This window comes from Gorilla gorilla, chromosome 12 (genome assembly GCF_029281585.2).
Source record: "Gorilla gorilla gorilla isolate KB3781 chromosome 12, NHGRI_mGorGor1-v2.1_pri, whole genome shotgun sequence".
Lineage (NCBI taxonomy): Eukaryota > Metazoa > Chordata > Mammalia > Primates > Hominidae > Gorilla > Gorilla gorilla.
In genome coordinates, this window is record NC_073236.2 from 101,808,806 (window position 1) to 101,826,202 (window position 17,397).

Sequence of the window (17,397 nt, forward strand, 5' to 3'; positions counted from 1 at the left end):
AAGAATTTCTAGCAAATGAGACAACACTGCAGGATTTTGACAAGAGACCCATTTATTACCCTGAGCTGTAGCATTTCTATAACAGGAAGGCAGAGTGAATGGATACAAATTCTGTTTTATAACTTATCCAGAAAACCAATGTTTTCAAGATATCATAATCAAATATGATATCTTAATTAAGAAAGAGCATTTAAAGCAGAATTAGGATTTTGTTACTAAGAGCAGTTACCAATGAGAGTTATGCTTCTCAACTCATAAAACAGGTTGGAAATACAGCTCAGAACTTTAATCAACAGGCCATTTCAAAGACAACTATACCACTTGCTAAATATAACGTGCTCTTAACTTTTAGCACTCCCAGAGTACACTTCTTTTTGTGGTTTGTTTCTGGTAACATTGGATTTACTAGTCTATGAGTCTGTTTGTCTTAGAAAGGTGATTAATGCCATTTCAAAATGTTTCAGCAATTTTAAAATATGGGTTTTTCTTTACCAGTTTAGCACCTCTTATCATAAAACATTACATAATGCTTTTTATATTTGAGCTTTCTCAGTAGGCTCCACGTTGATGAACTTTAATACTGCCTCCAGGCAAACAACTTTCAGGTTGCCAGTGAAGTCATTATTTCATTCAGCAATCATTCTCACACTGTCTTAGACACAGAAATCCCTTTTTAAAAAAAGAAATGTTTCTCAGGATCTGAGATTACTGTCTTAGGGTCAAGAAAAGTCCACATGAATAATAAAAATACTGTAGTTTCAAATTCTGGGAAGGTAAAGCTGCTTACACCTTTGAATCTGGGCTCTAGAGACCAAACGACTGACATTCCCAATATCAAGTAGCAGTGTGATGAGCTGAGAGTTCCCTAATAGGGGACAGAAGACATGTCCACAAATGACTATAATGCAAGGAAGAAGCTATAAATGCCACAAGAAAGAAACAAACATCTTATGAAATTTCACACAAGAGAGTAAACTGATGGCTAGGTTGTCCTCTTGTAACTAGTAGCATTGCTAGACATTTTGGAAATGAATAAACTTGGTTAGCAAAATCACTAATGCGGTATATTTCAATCTGAAAAAACTTTATAGAGATGGAGGGGTATTACATATAACTCACTTCATCCTATTTTCTCATGGAAAAAGAAATGGAAATATACCTTACATACCTTTACTACTTGGAAAAAAATTGCTAAGAATACAAATGGAGACATCACTGAGGAAAAAAATGCAATGTGAGAAATATTTGCTCATACTATTTTGCTTATTACAGAAATACTTCCAATGTCTAGCCTTCTTACATTCATTACGAGTCCTCTTTATTATTACTATTGACACTATTATTTTTATTTGTACGATATTAATGCCTTGGTTCTTTCTATCAACACTTACTGAGTGCTTATTATATGCTAGGCAGTTACACAGGATTAGGGGTACAGTGATGAATGAGACAAACCTGGTTGTTACTTTCATGGAACAATCACATTAATAATGACATAATAACTGTGTGAAATGATAGCAAGGAAAAGTATAGGGGCTTTCTTGCCAGCAGGTGTCAAGGAAGTCTTTCCTGAAGAAACAGCATCCATGGTGAGGCCTGGAGGATAGGAAGGAATAAAGCTAGTGGAAGGAGCGGAGGGTGGGTAGGACTGTTTCAGGAAGTGGGAACAGTATGTTCTAAGGGTGAAGGGCAGGCTGGGTGGTGCAGAGGAGAGGGGAGCCGGGAACATATGAAGCTTGAGAGATTGGTAGGAGCTGGGTCAGAGCCTTGAAAGACATGCTAAAAATTCTGACCCTCATCCTAGCAGCAAAGGGTTTTGAGCAGGGAAGTGACATGTTGACGTTTACATTTAATCTGTTGCTTGGGCTGCTGCTGGGAGTCAAGAGCGGCCTGGCGGGAGGCAAGGAAGCTGTGAGGAGAATGACTGGGAGGCTGGTACAATCTGTGGTCCGGGGGAAAGTGGGCACATTCCTTTCGCTCCAGGCAAACTGAGCTTTGCTTTCTCACTTTTGTGCCTCTGTTCATGACCTGCAATATACTTGCCCACAACTCCATATTATACAGATCTTTCAAAGTCTACCTCTGATGCCACCTGGCCTCTTCTAGGTAAAAATAATTTCTCCCTTTTGAAAATTTCCATAACTGATGATATGTACTTCTCTTAGTACCTTATGCTTTCTGCTTCGAGCTATAGTTTTTGGACACACATCATATATTCCCTTCTAGGCTATAGCCTCCTAGAAGGCAACAGGTGTGTCTTATTTGTTTATAGTTCAGATCACAATAAATATTGGAACTTGTATTGCTCCAACACAGAAAAAGAGGAGGGTTTTTTTTACTGAGGCATTTATTTTCTGTTAATGATTTAGAGGATGATAATATTTGGTGGTATGAGAAAAGGAGGAAAATATGTACCTATTTTTTTGTTGTTGTTCCCACAACACCAGTCAACAGCTCACAGGAGCAGACTGAGTTGTTAACCCTGTGGAATGCTTGAAACTTAAAGCATACCCAGAATCCTGACTTACTGAATAAAAGGGCAAGAGACAGGGCAATAGTTTCTTTTTCATTAATGGCCAGTGTCCAAAAACCAAGAACATGTTATTACATATTTTTCATCTTTGTCATGGCCTTGGATAGCCACACCTGCTGTGAATTGAGGACTGAGGATGGCAACCCATGGTCACTCCCCTTACTCTAGGCTGGGCCACCTGTCTAGCTTGTTTGCTGCCTACATAGTTAATCCCCAGCTCCCTGGAATTATGCTGCGCCCCCTCCTTCCCAGTGAAGGAATTATGCTTGCTTCACTCCCTGCTGTCTTACATCTAACAAGCATCAGGATGTTTTAACTGGTAGGGGCCTCCTGGTGACAGGTTATCTTACAGAGATACAGCAAATTTTAAAACTTCATAGTACATGTAAAATCCAAGTCAAAGGTTTTAGTATGAAAGAAAACTCTGGGGTGGAGCCAAGATGGCTGAATAGCAACAGCTCCAGTCTACAGCTCCCAGCGTGAGCGATGCAGAAGATGGGTGATTTCTGCATTTCCAACTGAGGTACCGGGTGCATCTCACTGGGGAGTGCCAGAAAGCGGGTGCAGGACAGTGGCTGCAGTGCACCGAGCGTGAGCCAAAGCTGGGCGAGACATCGCCTCACCTGGGAAGTGCAAAGGGTAGGGGAATTCCCTTTCCTAGTCAAAGAAAGGGGTGACAAATGGCACCTGGAAGATTGGGTCACTCCCACCCTAATACTGCGCTTTTCCAATGGTCTTAGCAAGTGGCACACCAGGAGATTATATCCCGCGCATGGCTCGGAGGGTCCTACGCCCATGGAGCCTCGCTCATTGCTAGCACAGCAGTCTGAGATCAAACTGCAAGGCAGCAGCAAGGCTGGGGGAGGGGAGCGAGCCATTGCCGAGGCTTGAGTAGGTAAACAAAGCAGCCAGGAAGCTCGAATTAGGTGGAGCCCACCACAGCTCAAGGAGGCCTGCCTGCCTCTGTAGACTCCACCTCTGGGGGCAGGGCTTAGCCAAACAAAAGGCAGCAGAATCCTCTGCAGACTTAAATGTCCCTGTCTGACAGCACTGAAGAGAGTAGTGGTTCTCCCAGCATGCAGCTGGAGATCTGAGAATGGACAGACTGCCTCCTCAAGTGGGTCCCTGACCCCTGAGTAGCCTAACTGGGAGGCACCCCTCAGCAGGGGCAGACTGACACCTCAGACGCCCGGGTACTCCTCTGAGACAAAACTTCCAGAGGAACGATCAGGCAGCAACATTTGCTGCTCACGAATATCCACTGTTCTGCAGCCTCTGCTGCTGATACCCAGGCAAACAGGGTCTGGAGTGGACCTCCAGCAAACTCCAACAGACCTGCAGCTGAGGGTCCTGACTGTTAGAAGGAAAACTAACAAACAGAAAGGACATCCACACCAAAACCCCATCTGTACGTCACCATCATCAAAGACAAAAGGTAGAAAAAACCACAAAGATGGGGAAGAAACAGAGCAGAAAAACTGGAAACTCTAAAAATCAGAGCGCCTCTCCTCCTCCAAAGGAACGCAGCTCCTCACCAGCAACGGAACAAAGCTGAACGGAGAATGACTCTGACAAGCTGAGAGAAGAAGGCTTCAGACGATCAAACTACTCCAAGCTAAAGGAGGAAGTTCGAACCCATGGCAAAGAAGTTAAAAACCTTGAAAAAAAATTAGATGAATGGCTAACTAGAATAATCAACGCAGAGAAGTCCTTAAAGGACCTGATGGAGCTGAAAACCAAGGCACGAGAACTACGTGACAAATGCACAAGCCTCAGTAGCCGATTTGATCAACTGGAAGAAAGGGTATCAGTGATGGAAAATCTAATGAATGAAATGAAGCGAGAGGAGAAGTTTAGAGAAAAAAGAATAAAAAGAAATGAACAAAGCCTCCAAGAAATGTGGGACTATGTGAAAAGACCAAATCTACGTCTGATTGGTGTACCTGAAAGTGACGTGACGGGGAGAATGGAACCAAGTTGGAAAACACTCTGCAGGATATCATCCAGGAGAACTTCCCCAATCTAGCAAGGCAGGCCAACGTTCAAATTCAGGAAATACAGAGAATGCCAAAAAGATACTCCTCGAGAAGACCAACTCCAAGACACGTAATTGTCAGATTCACCAAAGTTGAAATGAAGGAAAAAATGTTAAGGGCAGCCAGAGAGAAAGGATGGGTTACCCATAAAGGGAAGCCCATCAGACTAACAGCTGATCTCTCAGCAGAAACTCTACAAGCCAGAAGAGAGTGGGGGCCAATATTCAACATTCTTAAAGAAAAGAATTTTCAACCCAGAATTTCACATCCAGCCAAATTAAGTTTCATAAGTGAAGGAGAAATAAAATCCCTTACAGACAAGCAAATGCTGAGAGATTTTGTCACCACCAGGCCTGCCCTAAAAGAGCTCCTGAAGGAAGCACTAAACATGGAAAGGAACAACCGGTACCAGCCACTGCAAAAACATGCCAAATCGTAAAGACCATCGAGGCTAGGAAGAAACTGCATCAGCTAATGAGCAAAATAACCAGCTAACATCATAATGACAGGATCAAATTCACATATAACAATATTAACTTTAAATGTAAATGGGCTAAGTGCTCCAAGTAAAAGACACAGACTGGCCAATTGGATAAAGAGTCAAGACCCAACAGTGTGCTGTATTCAGGAAACCCATCTCATGTGCAGAGACACACATAGGCTCAAAATAAAGGGATGGAGGAAGATATACCAAGCAAATGGAAAACAAAAAAAGGCAGGGGTTGCAATCCCAGTCTCTGAGAAAACAGACTTTAAACCAACAAAGATCAAAAGAGACAAAGAAGGCCACTACATAATGGTAAAAGGATCAACTCAACAAGAAGAACTAACTATCCTAAATAAATATATACCCAATACAGGAGCACCCAGATTCATAAAGCAAATCTTTAGTGACCTACAAAGAGACTTAGACTCCCACGCAGTAATAATGGGAGACTTTAACACCCCACTGTCAACATTAGACAGATCAACGAGACAGAAAGTTAACAAGGATATCCAGCAATTGAACTCAGCTCTGCACCAAGCAGACCTAATAGACATCTACAGAACTCCCCACCCCATATCAACAGAATATACATTCTTCTCAGCACCACACCACACTTATTCCAAAATTGACCACACAGTTGGAAGTAAAGCACTCCTCGGCGAATGTAAAGGAACAGAAATTATAACAAACTGTCTCTCAGACTACAGTGCAATCAAACTAGAACTCAGGATTAAGAAACTCACTCAAAACCCCTCAAATACATGGAAACTGAACAACCTGCTCCTGAGTGACTACTGGGTACATAATGAAATGAAGGCAGAAATAAAGATGTTCTTTGAAACCAACGAGAACAAAGATACAACATATCAGAATCTCTGGGACACATTCGAAGCAGTGTGTAGAGGGAAATTTATAGCACTAAATGCCCACCAGAGAAAGCAGGAAAGATCTAAAATTGACACCCTAACATCACAATTAAAAGAACTAGAGAAGCAAGAGCAAACACATTCAAAAGCTAGCAGAAGGCAAGAAATAACTAAGATCAGAGCAGAACTGAAGGAAATAGAGACATAAAAAACCCTTCAAAAAATCAATGAATCCAGGAGCTGGTTTTTTGAAAAGATCAACAAAATTGATAGACCGCTAGGAAGACTAATAAAGAAGAAAAGAGAGAAGAATCAAATAGATGCAATAAAAAATGATAAAGGGGATATCACCACCGATCCCACAGAAATACAAACTAACATCAGAGAATACTATAAACACCTCTACGCAAATAAACTAGAAAATCTGGAAGACATGGATAAATTCTACGACACTTACACCCTCCCAAGACTAAACCAGGAAGAAGTTGAATCTCTGAATAGACCAATAACAGGGTCTGAAATCGAGGCAATAATTAATAGCTTACCAACCAAAAAAAGTCCAGGACCAGATGGATTCACAGCCAAATTCTACCAGAGGTACAAGGAGGAGCTGGTACCATTACTTCTGAAACTATTCCAATCAACAGAAAAAGAGGGAATCCTCCCTAACTCATTTTATGAGGCCAGCATCATCCTCATACCAAAGCCTGGCAGAGACACAACAAAAAAAGAGAATTTTAGACCAATATCCCTCATGAACATCGATGCAAAAATCCTCAATAAAATACCGGCAAACCGAATCCAGCAGCACATCAAAAAGCTTATCCACCATCATCAAGTGGGCTTCATCCCTGGGATGCAAGGCTGGTTCAACATACGCAGATCAATAAATGTAATCCAGCATATAAACAGAACCAAGGACAAAAAACATACGATTATCTCAATAGATGCAGAAAAGGCCTTTGACAAAATTCAACAACACTTCATGCTAAAAACTCTTAATAAATTAAGTATTGATGGGACGTATCTCAAAATAATAAGAGCTATCTATGACAAACCCACAGCCAGTATCGTACTGAATGGGCAAAAACTGGAAGCATTCCCTTTGAAAACTGGCACAAGACAGGGATGCCCTCTCTCACCACTCCTATTCAACATAGTATTGGAAGTTCTGGCCAGGGCAATCAGGCAGGAGAAGGAAATAAAGAGTATTCAATTAGGAAAAGAGGAAGTCAAATTGTCCCTGTTTGCAGATGACACGATTGTATATCTAGAAAATCCCATCATCTCAGCCCAAAATCTCCTTAAGCTGATAGGCAACTTCAGCAAAGTCTCAGGATACAAAATCAATGTGCAAAAATCACAAGCATTCTTATACACCAATAACAGACAAACAGAGAGCCAAATCATGAGTGAACTCCCATTCACAATTGCTTCAAAGAGAATAAAATACCTAGGAATCCAACTTACAAGGGATGTGAAGGACCTCTTCGAGGAGAACTACAAACCACTGCTCAATGAAATAAAAGAGGATACAAACAAATGGAAGAACATTCCATGCTCATGGGTAGGAAGAATCAATATCGTGAAAATGGCCATACTGCCCAAGGTGATTTATAGATTCAATGCCATCCCCATCAAGCTACCAATGACTTTCTTCACAGAACTGGAAAAAACTACCTTAAAGTTCATATGGAACCAAAAAAGAGCCCGCATTGCCAAATCAATCCTAAGCCAAAAGAACAAAGCTGGAGGCATCATGCTACCAGACGTCAAGCTATACTACAAGGCTACAGTCACCAAAACAGCATGGTACTGGTACCAAAACAGAGATATAGACCAATGGAACAGAATAGAGCCCTCAGAAATAATGCTGCATATCTACAACCATCTGATCTTTGACAAACCTGACAAAAACAAGAAATGGGGAAACGATCCCCTACTTAATAAATGGTGCTGGGAAAACTGGCTAACCATATGTAGAAAGCTGAAACTGGATCCCTTCCTTACACCTTATATAAAAATTAATTCAAGATGGATTAAAGACTTACATGTTAGACCCAAAACCATAAAAACCCTAGGAGAAAACTTAGGCACTACCATTCAGGACATAGGCATGGGCAAGGACTTCATGTCTAAAACACCAAAAGCAATGGCAACAAAAGCCGAAATTGACAAATGGGATCTAATTAAACTCAAGAGCTTCTGCACAGCAAAAGAAACTACCAACAGAGTGAACCGGCAACCTACAGAATGGGAGAAAATTTTTGCAATCTACTCATCTGACAAAGGGCTAATATCCAGAATCTACAATGAACTCAAACAAATTTACAAGAAAAAAACAACCCCATCAAAAAGTGGGCAAAGGATATGAACAGATACTTCTCAAAAGAAGACATTTATGCAGCCAAAAGACACATGAAAAAATGCTCATCGTCACTGGCCATCAGAGAAATGCAAATCAAAACCACAATGAGACACCATCTCACACCAGTTAGAATGACGATCATTAAAAAGTCAGGAAACAACAGGTGCTGGAGAGGATGTGGAGAAATAGGAACACTTTTACACTGTTGGTGGGACTGTAAACTAGTTCAACCATTGTGGAAGTCAGTGTGGCGATTCCTCAGGGATCTAGAACTAGAAATACCATTTGACCCAGCCATCCCATTACTGGGTATATACCCAAAGGATTATAAATCATTCTGCTATAAAGACACATGCACACGGATGTTTATTGTGGCACTATTCACAATAGCAAAGACTTGGAACCAAGCCAAATGTCCAAAAATGATAGACTGGATTAAGAAAATGTGGCACATATACACCATGGAATACTACGCAGCCATAAAAAATGATGAGTTCATGTCCTTTGTAGGGACATGGATGAAGCTGGATACCATCATTCTCAGCAAACTATCGCAAGGACAAAAAACCAAACACCACATGTTGTCACTCATAGGTGGGAATTGAACAATCAGAACACATGGACGCAGGAACGGGAACATCATACACTGGGGCCTGTTGTGGGGTGGGGGGAGTGGGGAGGGATAGCATTAGGAGATATACCTAATGTTAAATGACTAGTTAATGGGTGCAGCACACCAACATGGCACATATATACATATGTAACAAACCTGCATGTTGTGCACATGTACCCCAAAACTTAAAGTATAATAAAAAAAAAAAAAGAAAGAAAACTCCATCACAGGAGAGAGTAGAAGGGTGGTTGTCAGGGGCTGGGAGGGTGGGAGAAATGGGGAGATATTGGTCTAGGGTACACAGTTTCAGTTACGCAGGATGAATAGGTTCTGGAGATTTAAAGGACAGCAATGTGACTGTAGTTAATAATACTGTATTGTATATTTGAAATTTGCTAAGAGAGTGGATCTCAAATGTTCTCAACAATAAAAAAAAGTAACTATGTGAGGTGATGAATGTGTTAATTAGCTTGATTGTGGTAGTCATTTCATAATGTATATGTCTATCAAAACATCATGCTGTATACATATAGTTTTTGTCAATTATACTTCAATAAAGGTAGAATAAAAATAAATACATAAAATTGAATAGAGAAAACTACAAATGTATCTAAGCGAGTTATTCCTATTTTGAGCTTGAATAGTACTAACAAGACAACAGCACTCACTGTCACTTTCTGGACTTACCTCTTTGGTAACAGTAGGAAGCAATAATGCCAAATTACAGAACTTCAAAGCATTCTGGTTTTCCTCAAGATCAGTATAACACTGGAAATGAGAAATAACCAATATTAAACATAATCCGTTTTTATGTGATAGGTTCAAAGTGATCTTAAAGCAGAACAGTGGTCTTCATTACCTTTGCTAAGTACATGTAATTGGGATTAGAATAACCAGGGCATAGTTCTTCAGCCTGATTTGAGAGAAAAACATGAGAGAATAACAGGGCAATATTAAAATAACAGTAACCACAAGTGAAGAGAATATATTTAAATAAATCAAATAGTATGAACCAAACTGCCCTAAGAATTTAGGGTGGTTGTTTCACATTTGAATCACTTGATCAGTTTAAGTATCTTCTGGGTGGAAACATAGCCTTTGCATTTAGTCATTAAAATAAAATTGATTACCATGGTCATAAAGCTTACAAAGCAATGAGATACTTTATGGTTTCCAGATTTCTTTACATAATCATTTTCCTCAGTCTTCTTTCTCTATCCTTTTCTTTTCAAGAACAAAAACAACTGGTGATATTCCTAGGACAAGTCCTATACATTTGTCTGTCTGTCTGCCTATCTATCTATCTATCTATCTATCTATCTATCTATCTATCTATCATCTATCTATCTATCTATCTATCTATCTATCTATCTATCTATCTATCTATCAGGTCTTGCTCTGTTGCCCAGGCTGGAGTGCAGTGGCGCGATCTCGGCTCACTGCAACCTCCGCCTCCCAGGTTCAGGCGATTCTCCTGCCTCGGCCTCCAGAGTAGCTGGGATTACAGGTACCTGCCACCATGCCTGGCTAATTTTTGTATTTTTAATAGAGATGGGATTTCACCATATTGTCCAGGCTTGTCTCAAACTCCTGACCTCAGGCGATCCACCCTCCTTGACCTCCCAAAGTGCTGGGATTACAGGCGTGAGCCACCACTCCCAGCCTCACTATCTATTTAGAAAATGAGAGTAGAGCATGACTGGTACCCCATGGCAAGCATCTTCCACTAGATTAATATTTGATTTCTTGTGATTTCAACATATTCCACAGGAGTTAAATAATATCTGAAGTCCATCAAATCATGGACTTTTAAAGTAAAGACAGATCCTTGAAACATCCAGTCCAGGCAGTAGACATGAGTAGGTATTATAAAGGTACTTCTCTCCTATCTACTGATCTTTTATGTACCAGTTCCTTTATCTCTGGGAAATAAGAATTCTTTCAGATATGGTATTGTTACTAGACAGCTCTTCTTAGAACCTAAGTCAGTCTTGCTTCAGAGTCAGCTTTCACTGTTTTGAAGGCCCAGGCAAGCAAGCTTACAACCTGGAGTCTCCACCCTAGACGGGGGTAGAACACAAGAGAAGAGGATGCTTTTAAAAATTTACAAAAATATCCTTGTTTCACAAGATATGAACAATCCAGACATTTCCAAAATTAAAAAGTGAAAGTTTCTCCTTCCCAGTTTTATTCTCAACTTCAGGCTCATGCCCCAGAGGTAACCACTATCAGCCGTTTGACATGTATCCTACCAGACTCTTTGCCAAGTACAGGCAAATAAAAAAACAGATATTTGGCTTCTGAAAACAAAACAAAATGGAACCATTTTACATATATATATAATTTACAGATATATAATTCTTGTCAATTATACCTCAGTAAAGCTAGAAAAATACAAATACATAAAACTGAAGAAATGTGCACATTGATAGAAAATCTACATATTGGCCCCAGACTTTTTTTCCCATATTACAAACACATTTTCATGTTAGCATAGATATACTTCATCATTTTTAATAGCTGTATTTCATATTCTGCATGAATCACAATGAAAGGAAGCATTCTCCATTGGACATCTTGATTTATTCTCCGTTTTCATTATTACTACTAATAACCAATTAACATACTTTTTCCCATACGCTTGTGTACATGTGTGTTTATGCCTATAAGGGAGATTCCCAGAAGTTGAATTGCTGAGTCAAAATAATATACATATTTTTAAAGATAGATACTAATGAAGATAAATCCAAATCAGGGTGCTAAGAAGTGGTCCAACACCTTATAAGGGCACATCCCTTGTAAAAGACATTTTATTCTGTACAGAATCCAAATGAGAAGGGTTCTAGAAGAAGGAGGACAAAAATCTCCTACTAGGGTAGGGAGCCAGACTCGGTACAAATCTTTAAGACCAGGTAGGTTAACAGTGTCTGGGCGTGGAATGAAACCTGCTGGAGAGACAGCAAAGCTACCAACAGATTAAAGGAAGTTGTCAATTTCAATCAAGCCAGAGCCTTGACCATCCTACAGTGGCATCCATGGATTCTGGTTCTTCTGCTTCTTCTCTCTTAATCAATGGATTCTGGTTTTCCTGCTTCTTCTCTCTTATCCATGTATTCTGGTTCTCCTGTTTCTCTCTTGTCTAATCATTTCCATTTCAAGTCTTCTAGTTTGGTAAGCGCATTTCTTGAGCCATTCTAATAGGAGGGACTTAAGACTGAACTTTATTCAATTATACCTTCTTCTATGCCTGGTAGTTGCCTCAGCTCTGTCCGAATCCCATAATGGGGATAACTTGCCCCAATGTATGCATGTAAACAGCTTATTTCTTTAATGCTGGCATTCTAATTCTGCATATATAGCTTAACACCTATGTTTAGTTAACTAAAGTGATTATAAATCAGAACATCTCTTTTTGTTCTCATGGTTTAAAAATCTGAAGCCCAACAGAACACAGACAGGCAACTAACAACACTGAATTCCTAAGGTAAAACAGATTCTGACCTTTCATAAAAGGCCTTGGATGAATTACAAGGAGGGTAGCATTATTCAAATGCTAATGTTTCAATGCAATGTTCCAATGATGAGGCAGTTTCTAGAAAGGCCCTTAGAACACTCTTTATCATAACACCTGGCAAAGAATATTATACATATTTAATTTGTCTTGGCTATCCAAGTTCCCTGAAGGTAGGAACTTTGTTGGTCATTTCTGTGTTCCCAGTATTTGATGCCATGTTTGGCACTAGTTATGTGCTTAATAAACAATGTTGAATAAATTAGCTCTTCTTTAAAACATCTTATAAGCTCAAGCAGCAGCCTTATACCATATCAGGACACAGCCAAGAGTTCTGCAGGTGGGGAAGTCACTAGTACAGACTCAGGGATCATATGACTGCAAACAATAAGTGCAATCAGGGTAGCCTGTCTCCCAACATTGCCACACCTGTCATTTACTACACACACCCATCCTCTGATCCAGTGGTTTCCAGCCATGCCAGCAGCTGCCACTGGAATCAACAGTTTCATGATCTTTAAAAACACTGATCAATGTTTAAAAGCACATACCATATGACGCAACAATTCCACCCCTAGGTGCTTATCCAAGAGAAATAAAATATGTCAACACCAAACTTGCATTTGAATGTTCACAGAAGCTTTATTCAAAATAGCATCAAACCAGAAACAACTCAAATGTCTATCAGTAAGTTAACACATAAACAAATTATGGTATATCCATATAATGGAATATTACTTAGCAATGAAATACTCATTACTTAGCTGATACACTCAATAAAATGAATGAATCTCAAAACAGTATGCTGAGTAAAAGCCAGATATACACAAAAGTACATGTTGTATGATTCCATTTATATTAAATTTTAGAATAGGCAAAACTAATTTATAATGATAGAAAGCAGATCAGTGGTTACTCGGGGCAGGAGATGGGGGAAATTGACAGCAAAGAGGCAAAGATAACTCTCTAGGATGATGAAAATGCTATCTTGAAATGGTGGTGGTTACAGTGGTGGTTACATAGGTATATAAGTTTGTCAAACTTCACTGAACTGTACACTTAAAATGGGTACAATTTATTGCTTATAAACTATACTTCAAGATACCCAGAGGTTCTGAAACAATGAGTCTGGGTCATGGCCTGGGCTCCATTTTGTAAGGTGCCTCAGATGACTGCAATGCACAGCCAAGGTTGAGAACCACTGCCCTAGGGAATCATGCCAGAATTTTGGATGAGGTGGGAAGCATGCTATAGTATGAAAGAATTTCCCCAGGGGATTCACAGATGACTCCTACAGGTGTCTAAACCACCTCCCTAGATGCTTTGAGGCTGTGGAGGACCAATTTTCCCCTGCTATAATAGCAAAACAATAGTAGCTAACATTGATTTTTAGTTAGAACATTTAACATGTTAGACCCTGGGCTAAGAATATAAAATATATTATTTTATGTAACCTTCACAAAAACTGTACAAAGTAGGTATTATTATGGCCATTTCACGGATGAAGAATTTGAGAGTGGGAGAACTAAGGAAATGTGTGTCCAGGTCATTCAGACAGGAAAGGCTCAGGACTCAACTTCACTTGTCAACTCTAAACTCAGTGTTCTCAACCTCTACGGGATCCAGCTGGATGGCTCTAGAGACACATTCCTGGCCTCTGTGAACGCTCTTTGGAGGGGTGGATTCGGGGCAGTCTGGGTACCAACAACACGGCCTCCTGTGTTGTAGGACCCGGGGGTTGCAGACTCTCCTGGGTGTGGGAGCCAGGGTCTGTGCTGTTCCCTTTCATCTCCTCCACTTCTCAGATTTCTTAGTTCCACCACAGCCTTAGCCTCAGCACTCCAGACCCCTCAGTCCTCTCAGCTGTTTTAGTAAATATGGCAAGAAGCATTCCTGATGCCTCCTCTCTTTTCTTTGACAAACAACATGGAAGGCATTTTGAGACTAAAGTCTAAGTAATGACCTAATGCGGGGCTCCCCAAGATGGTTTGCTGAGGTGTTTAAATTTTAATGAAATTAAAATTCTGTGAGTTTTTTGCTGAGGACTTACTGGGTGCTAGGCACACTCTAAGCAATTTACTTGTAGGAATGTAGATAATCCTTACAACATCACTATGAGGTAAGTACTATTATCTCCATGTTATGGATTAAATTGAGAGAGAGGTTAAGCAATTTGCCCAATGTTAATCAGCTGGTAAGTGGTAGAGCTGAGATTTAACTAGGTAGTCTGGTTCCGAAATTTGCATTCTTTACCTCAGCATTATTGTGCTACTTACCACTTTTGATTTCATATGTGTATTATTTCAGGCACATTAGCATCTCAATAACTTTTCTACAGTGTTCTGAAAACCTGCTGCTCAATTATAACTTTGATATTATGAGGAAATGAGTTTTGAGTACAGATAACATTTTTGCTAGTTAATGTGGCATCTTTTATATAAGTATTTTATCTTAAATAGATCATAATCTACATTCTTATACAATTTAAAATGAGGGAACTAATTTTCAGTGGTAGGAAAAGGGTGAAGAAATGGGAGTGATACAGTCTTAGCCTTCACTTATATTTAAATCAAATCTTTGATCGTCATTGTGTGAAATGCAACAAATTAAGTTCCTGAGGTATTGACTCCCTTTTTATAAAACAAAAAAAGGGATCACATTACATAAAAAATAAGAAATGTACAGCCCGTTTCTTTTTTATTTTTTGAACTCTTTTCTGCTGGGCTTGTGCTTGATTTCAGGACACTTATTTTTTCACTTGAGGCAGCCACTAGCCATTGGGGGTGAGAGACAGAAAGTGAGAAGAAACCTAGACTACATGATCTACAAATTCCCTCTCAGTTCTACAAAATTGCTCCCTGAAATACAGCACAAATATTAGCATGTACAAGACATTTATTATTATTATTTTTGAGATAAGGTCATGCTCTTTTGGTCAGGCTGGAGTGCAGTGGTGTGATCATGGCTCACTGCAGCCTTGAACTACTGGGCTCAAGTGATTCTCCTGCCTCAGTCTCCTGAGTAGCTGGGACTGTTGTTATGCCACCATGCCCAGCAAATTTTTTTATTTTTTTGTAGAGATGGCATGTTGCTATGTTGCCCAGGCTGGTCTCAAACTCCTGGCCTCAAGCAATCCTCCTACCTCGGCCTTCCAAAGCGTTGGGATTACAGAGGTGAGCCACTGCATGCAGCCTTGTCTGTATTTTTGTAAACTTGAAGTAGGTAGGTTGGGAAGGAAAACACATTTAGTAACTATAAAATTTTGAAACTGGTTCCAGAGAAAGGTAAAGGGATTATTACCCCCACAGGAAGTTGATTATATGGGTGGCTATATTATACATTTACATGTGAGCTCACACACACATATATTACTGCTTAGAGTCGTATAGTACAGCGATTATACATTTTAAGACAGGATTGAGAATACTGATTTGGTCTGATACCCCAAGAATCTTCCAGAGAAATGTCTGCAACTTTAGGAGTTAGCTTTTAAAATAACTCTCCCTTTAGCACTTTTATTTCCTTAAGATTAAACTGGTTCTATGTTAGGCTAATCAGAAGTACTGGGACTAAGTTTAACCATCAGGGCGTGACTGTTTCTGCACATGCTCAAGTGACTCAGAGAGCTGTTCTTGGACTTAGCAGTAAGAGCTGTCAAACCTAAACCTTCATTTAGGCTGCTGGGTTATTTTTAAAAAGTAGTTTGTAATTCCTAGAACCTAGGGCATAACTAGCTGTTCTAAGGAGTTTAGACTTAAAACATATTAATAACTTGCATTATGAGGGGCTTAAAACAGAACATGCCAAAACTGGGATTCACACTGAGGCTCCACATGGAGAAAAGATTTCCTTGACAACGGCAGCAGGGATTGGTGCAGATGGTAATCAGTCTGACACTAAAATAATGGATACACAAAATGTACCTTAAGGAAATTGTGTAAAGCTTCTTGTACAGTTGAAGATGGTATTTTTCCAAACAGAGTAGCAGCCATTTTTTTCTCAATCCAGCTCAGTTTTGAGACCTGCAAATACACAACAACATCACTCTTAGAAAGTTGTTCACCTTTTGAACGGATTCTCTCTCCCCAGTTAGATGTGTGTGTGTTATGTGTATATACGTGTGTGTATGTATAGATATAACATATACAAATGAAAATATATATCCATAAATAATATATATTAGAGATACCACCCTCATGGTATTCATGTTAATATTTTACCTTCCTTTTTCACAATTCTAAGGAATCATGGGGTCCAGAAGCACTGGTTTCAAAACCAACTTGAAATACTCTGGATAAGAAGATTTGTGTCAAATCAGAGGAAAAAGGGGTGGGGTGGGAAATAATGCTGATCCCGTTTGTTCATCTGATTCTGGATTCTGAGGTGACTACAGTGTATCTCTTCGTACAGCACACAGGGGCGACAAGACTCCGCCTTTGCTCTCCTCCTGCCTATTCCATGCTGCCAACTGGCCTCCTGACCCAGAGGTAGCATCTCAGATATGTAAATAGAATAGGGATCCTCAAGCCAGAAGGAGCAGGGAATGGGGACCCACTGTACATATTTACAATCCCGAAGATTTTTTAAAAAATCAATAACCACCAAAACTAAATTTCATATTACCACTGATTCTTTTGCTTTCTTCTAAAAAGTTTTCCTTTTTCCCCAAATATAAATATTAGACGTTCATTCTAAAAGATTAAACTGGCTCAAAAATGAACACTTAAAAGGGTACTGACCCAGTTGATGCTTGTCCAACCCCATAAATTATCTTCCTTCTCAGTCCCATCACCTAGATTCCTTGGTAGCCGATATCCTCTTTTTTTTTGGCAATGTCTCACCTTGTTGCTCAGGCTGGATCATACCGTACAGCGGCACGATCATGGCTCACTGCAGCCTCGACCTCCTGGGCTCAACAATCCTCCCACTTCAGCCTCCTGAATAGTTGGAACTACAGGTGTGCATCACATGCTCAATTAATTT

At 39.8% G+C, this 17,397-nt stretch overlaps 1 protein-coding gene across 5 annotated transcripts in view; it reads right to left on the reverse strand.

Moving 5' to 3' along the window:
• RMDN2 (regulator of microtubule dynamics 2) overlaps window positions 1-17,397 on the reverse strand; it is a 168,093-nt gene that overhangs the window by 81,491 nt on the left and 69,205 nt on the right. For all 5 annotated transcript variants that reach the window (XM_063695953.1, XM_055377727.2, XM_055377726.2 and 2 more), the window contains exons 8-10: window positions 16,338-16,436; window positions 9,763-9,816; window positions 9,591-9,671 (exon numbers count right to left, since the gene is read on the reverse strand). In XM_063695953.1, coding sequence (XP_063552023.1) covers window positions 9,591-9,671; window positions 9,763-9,816; window positions 16,338-16,436 — 234 coding nt within the window. The remainder of the gene's footprint in view (window positions 1-9,590; window positions 9,672-9,762; window positions 9,817-16,337; window positions 16,437-17,397) is intronic.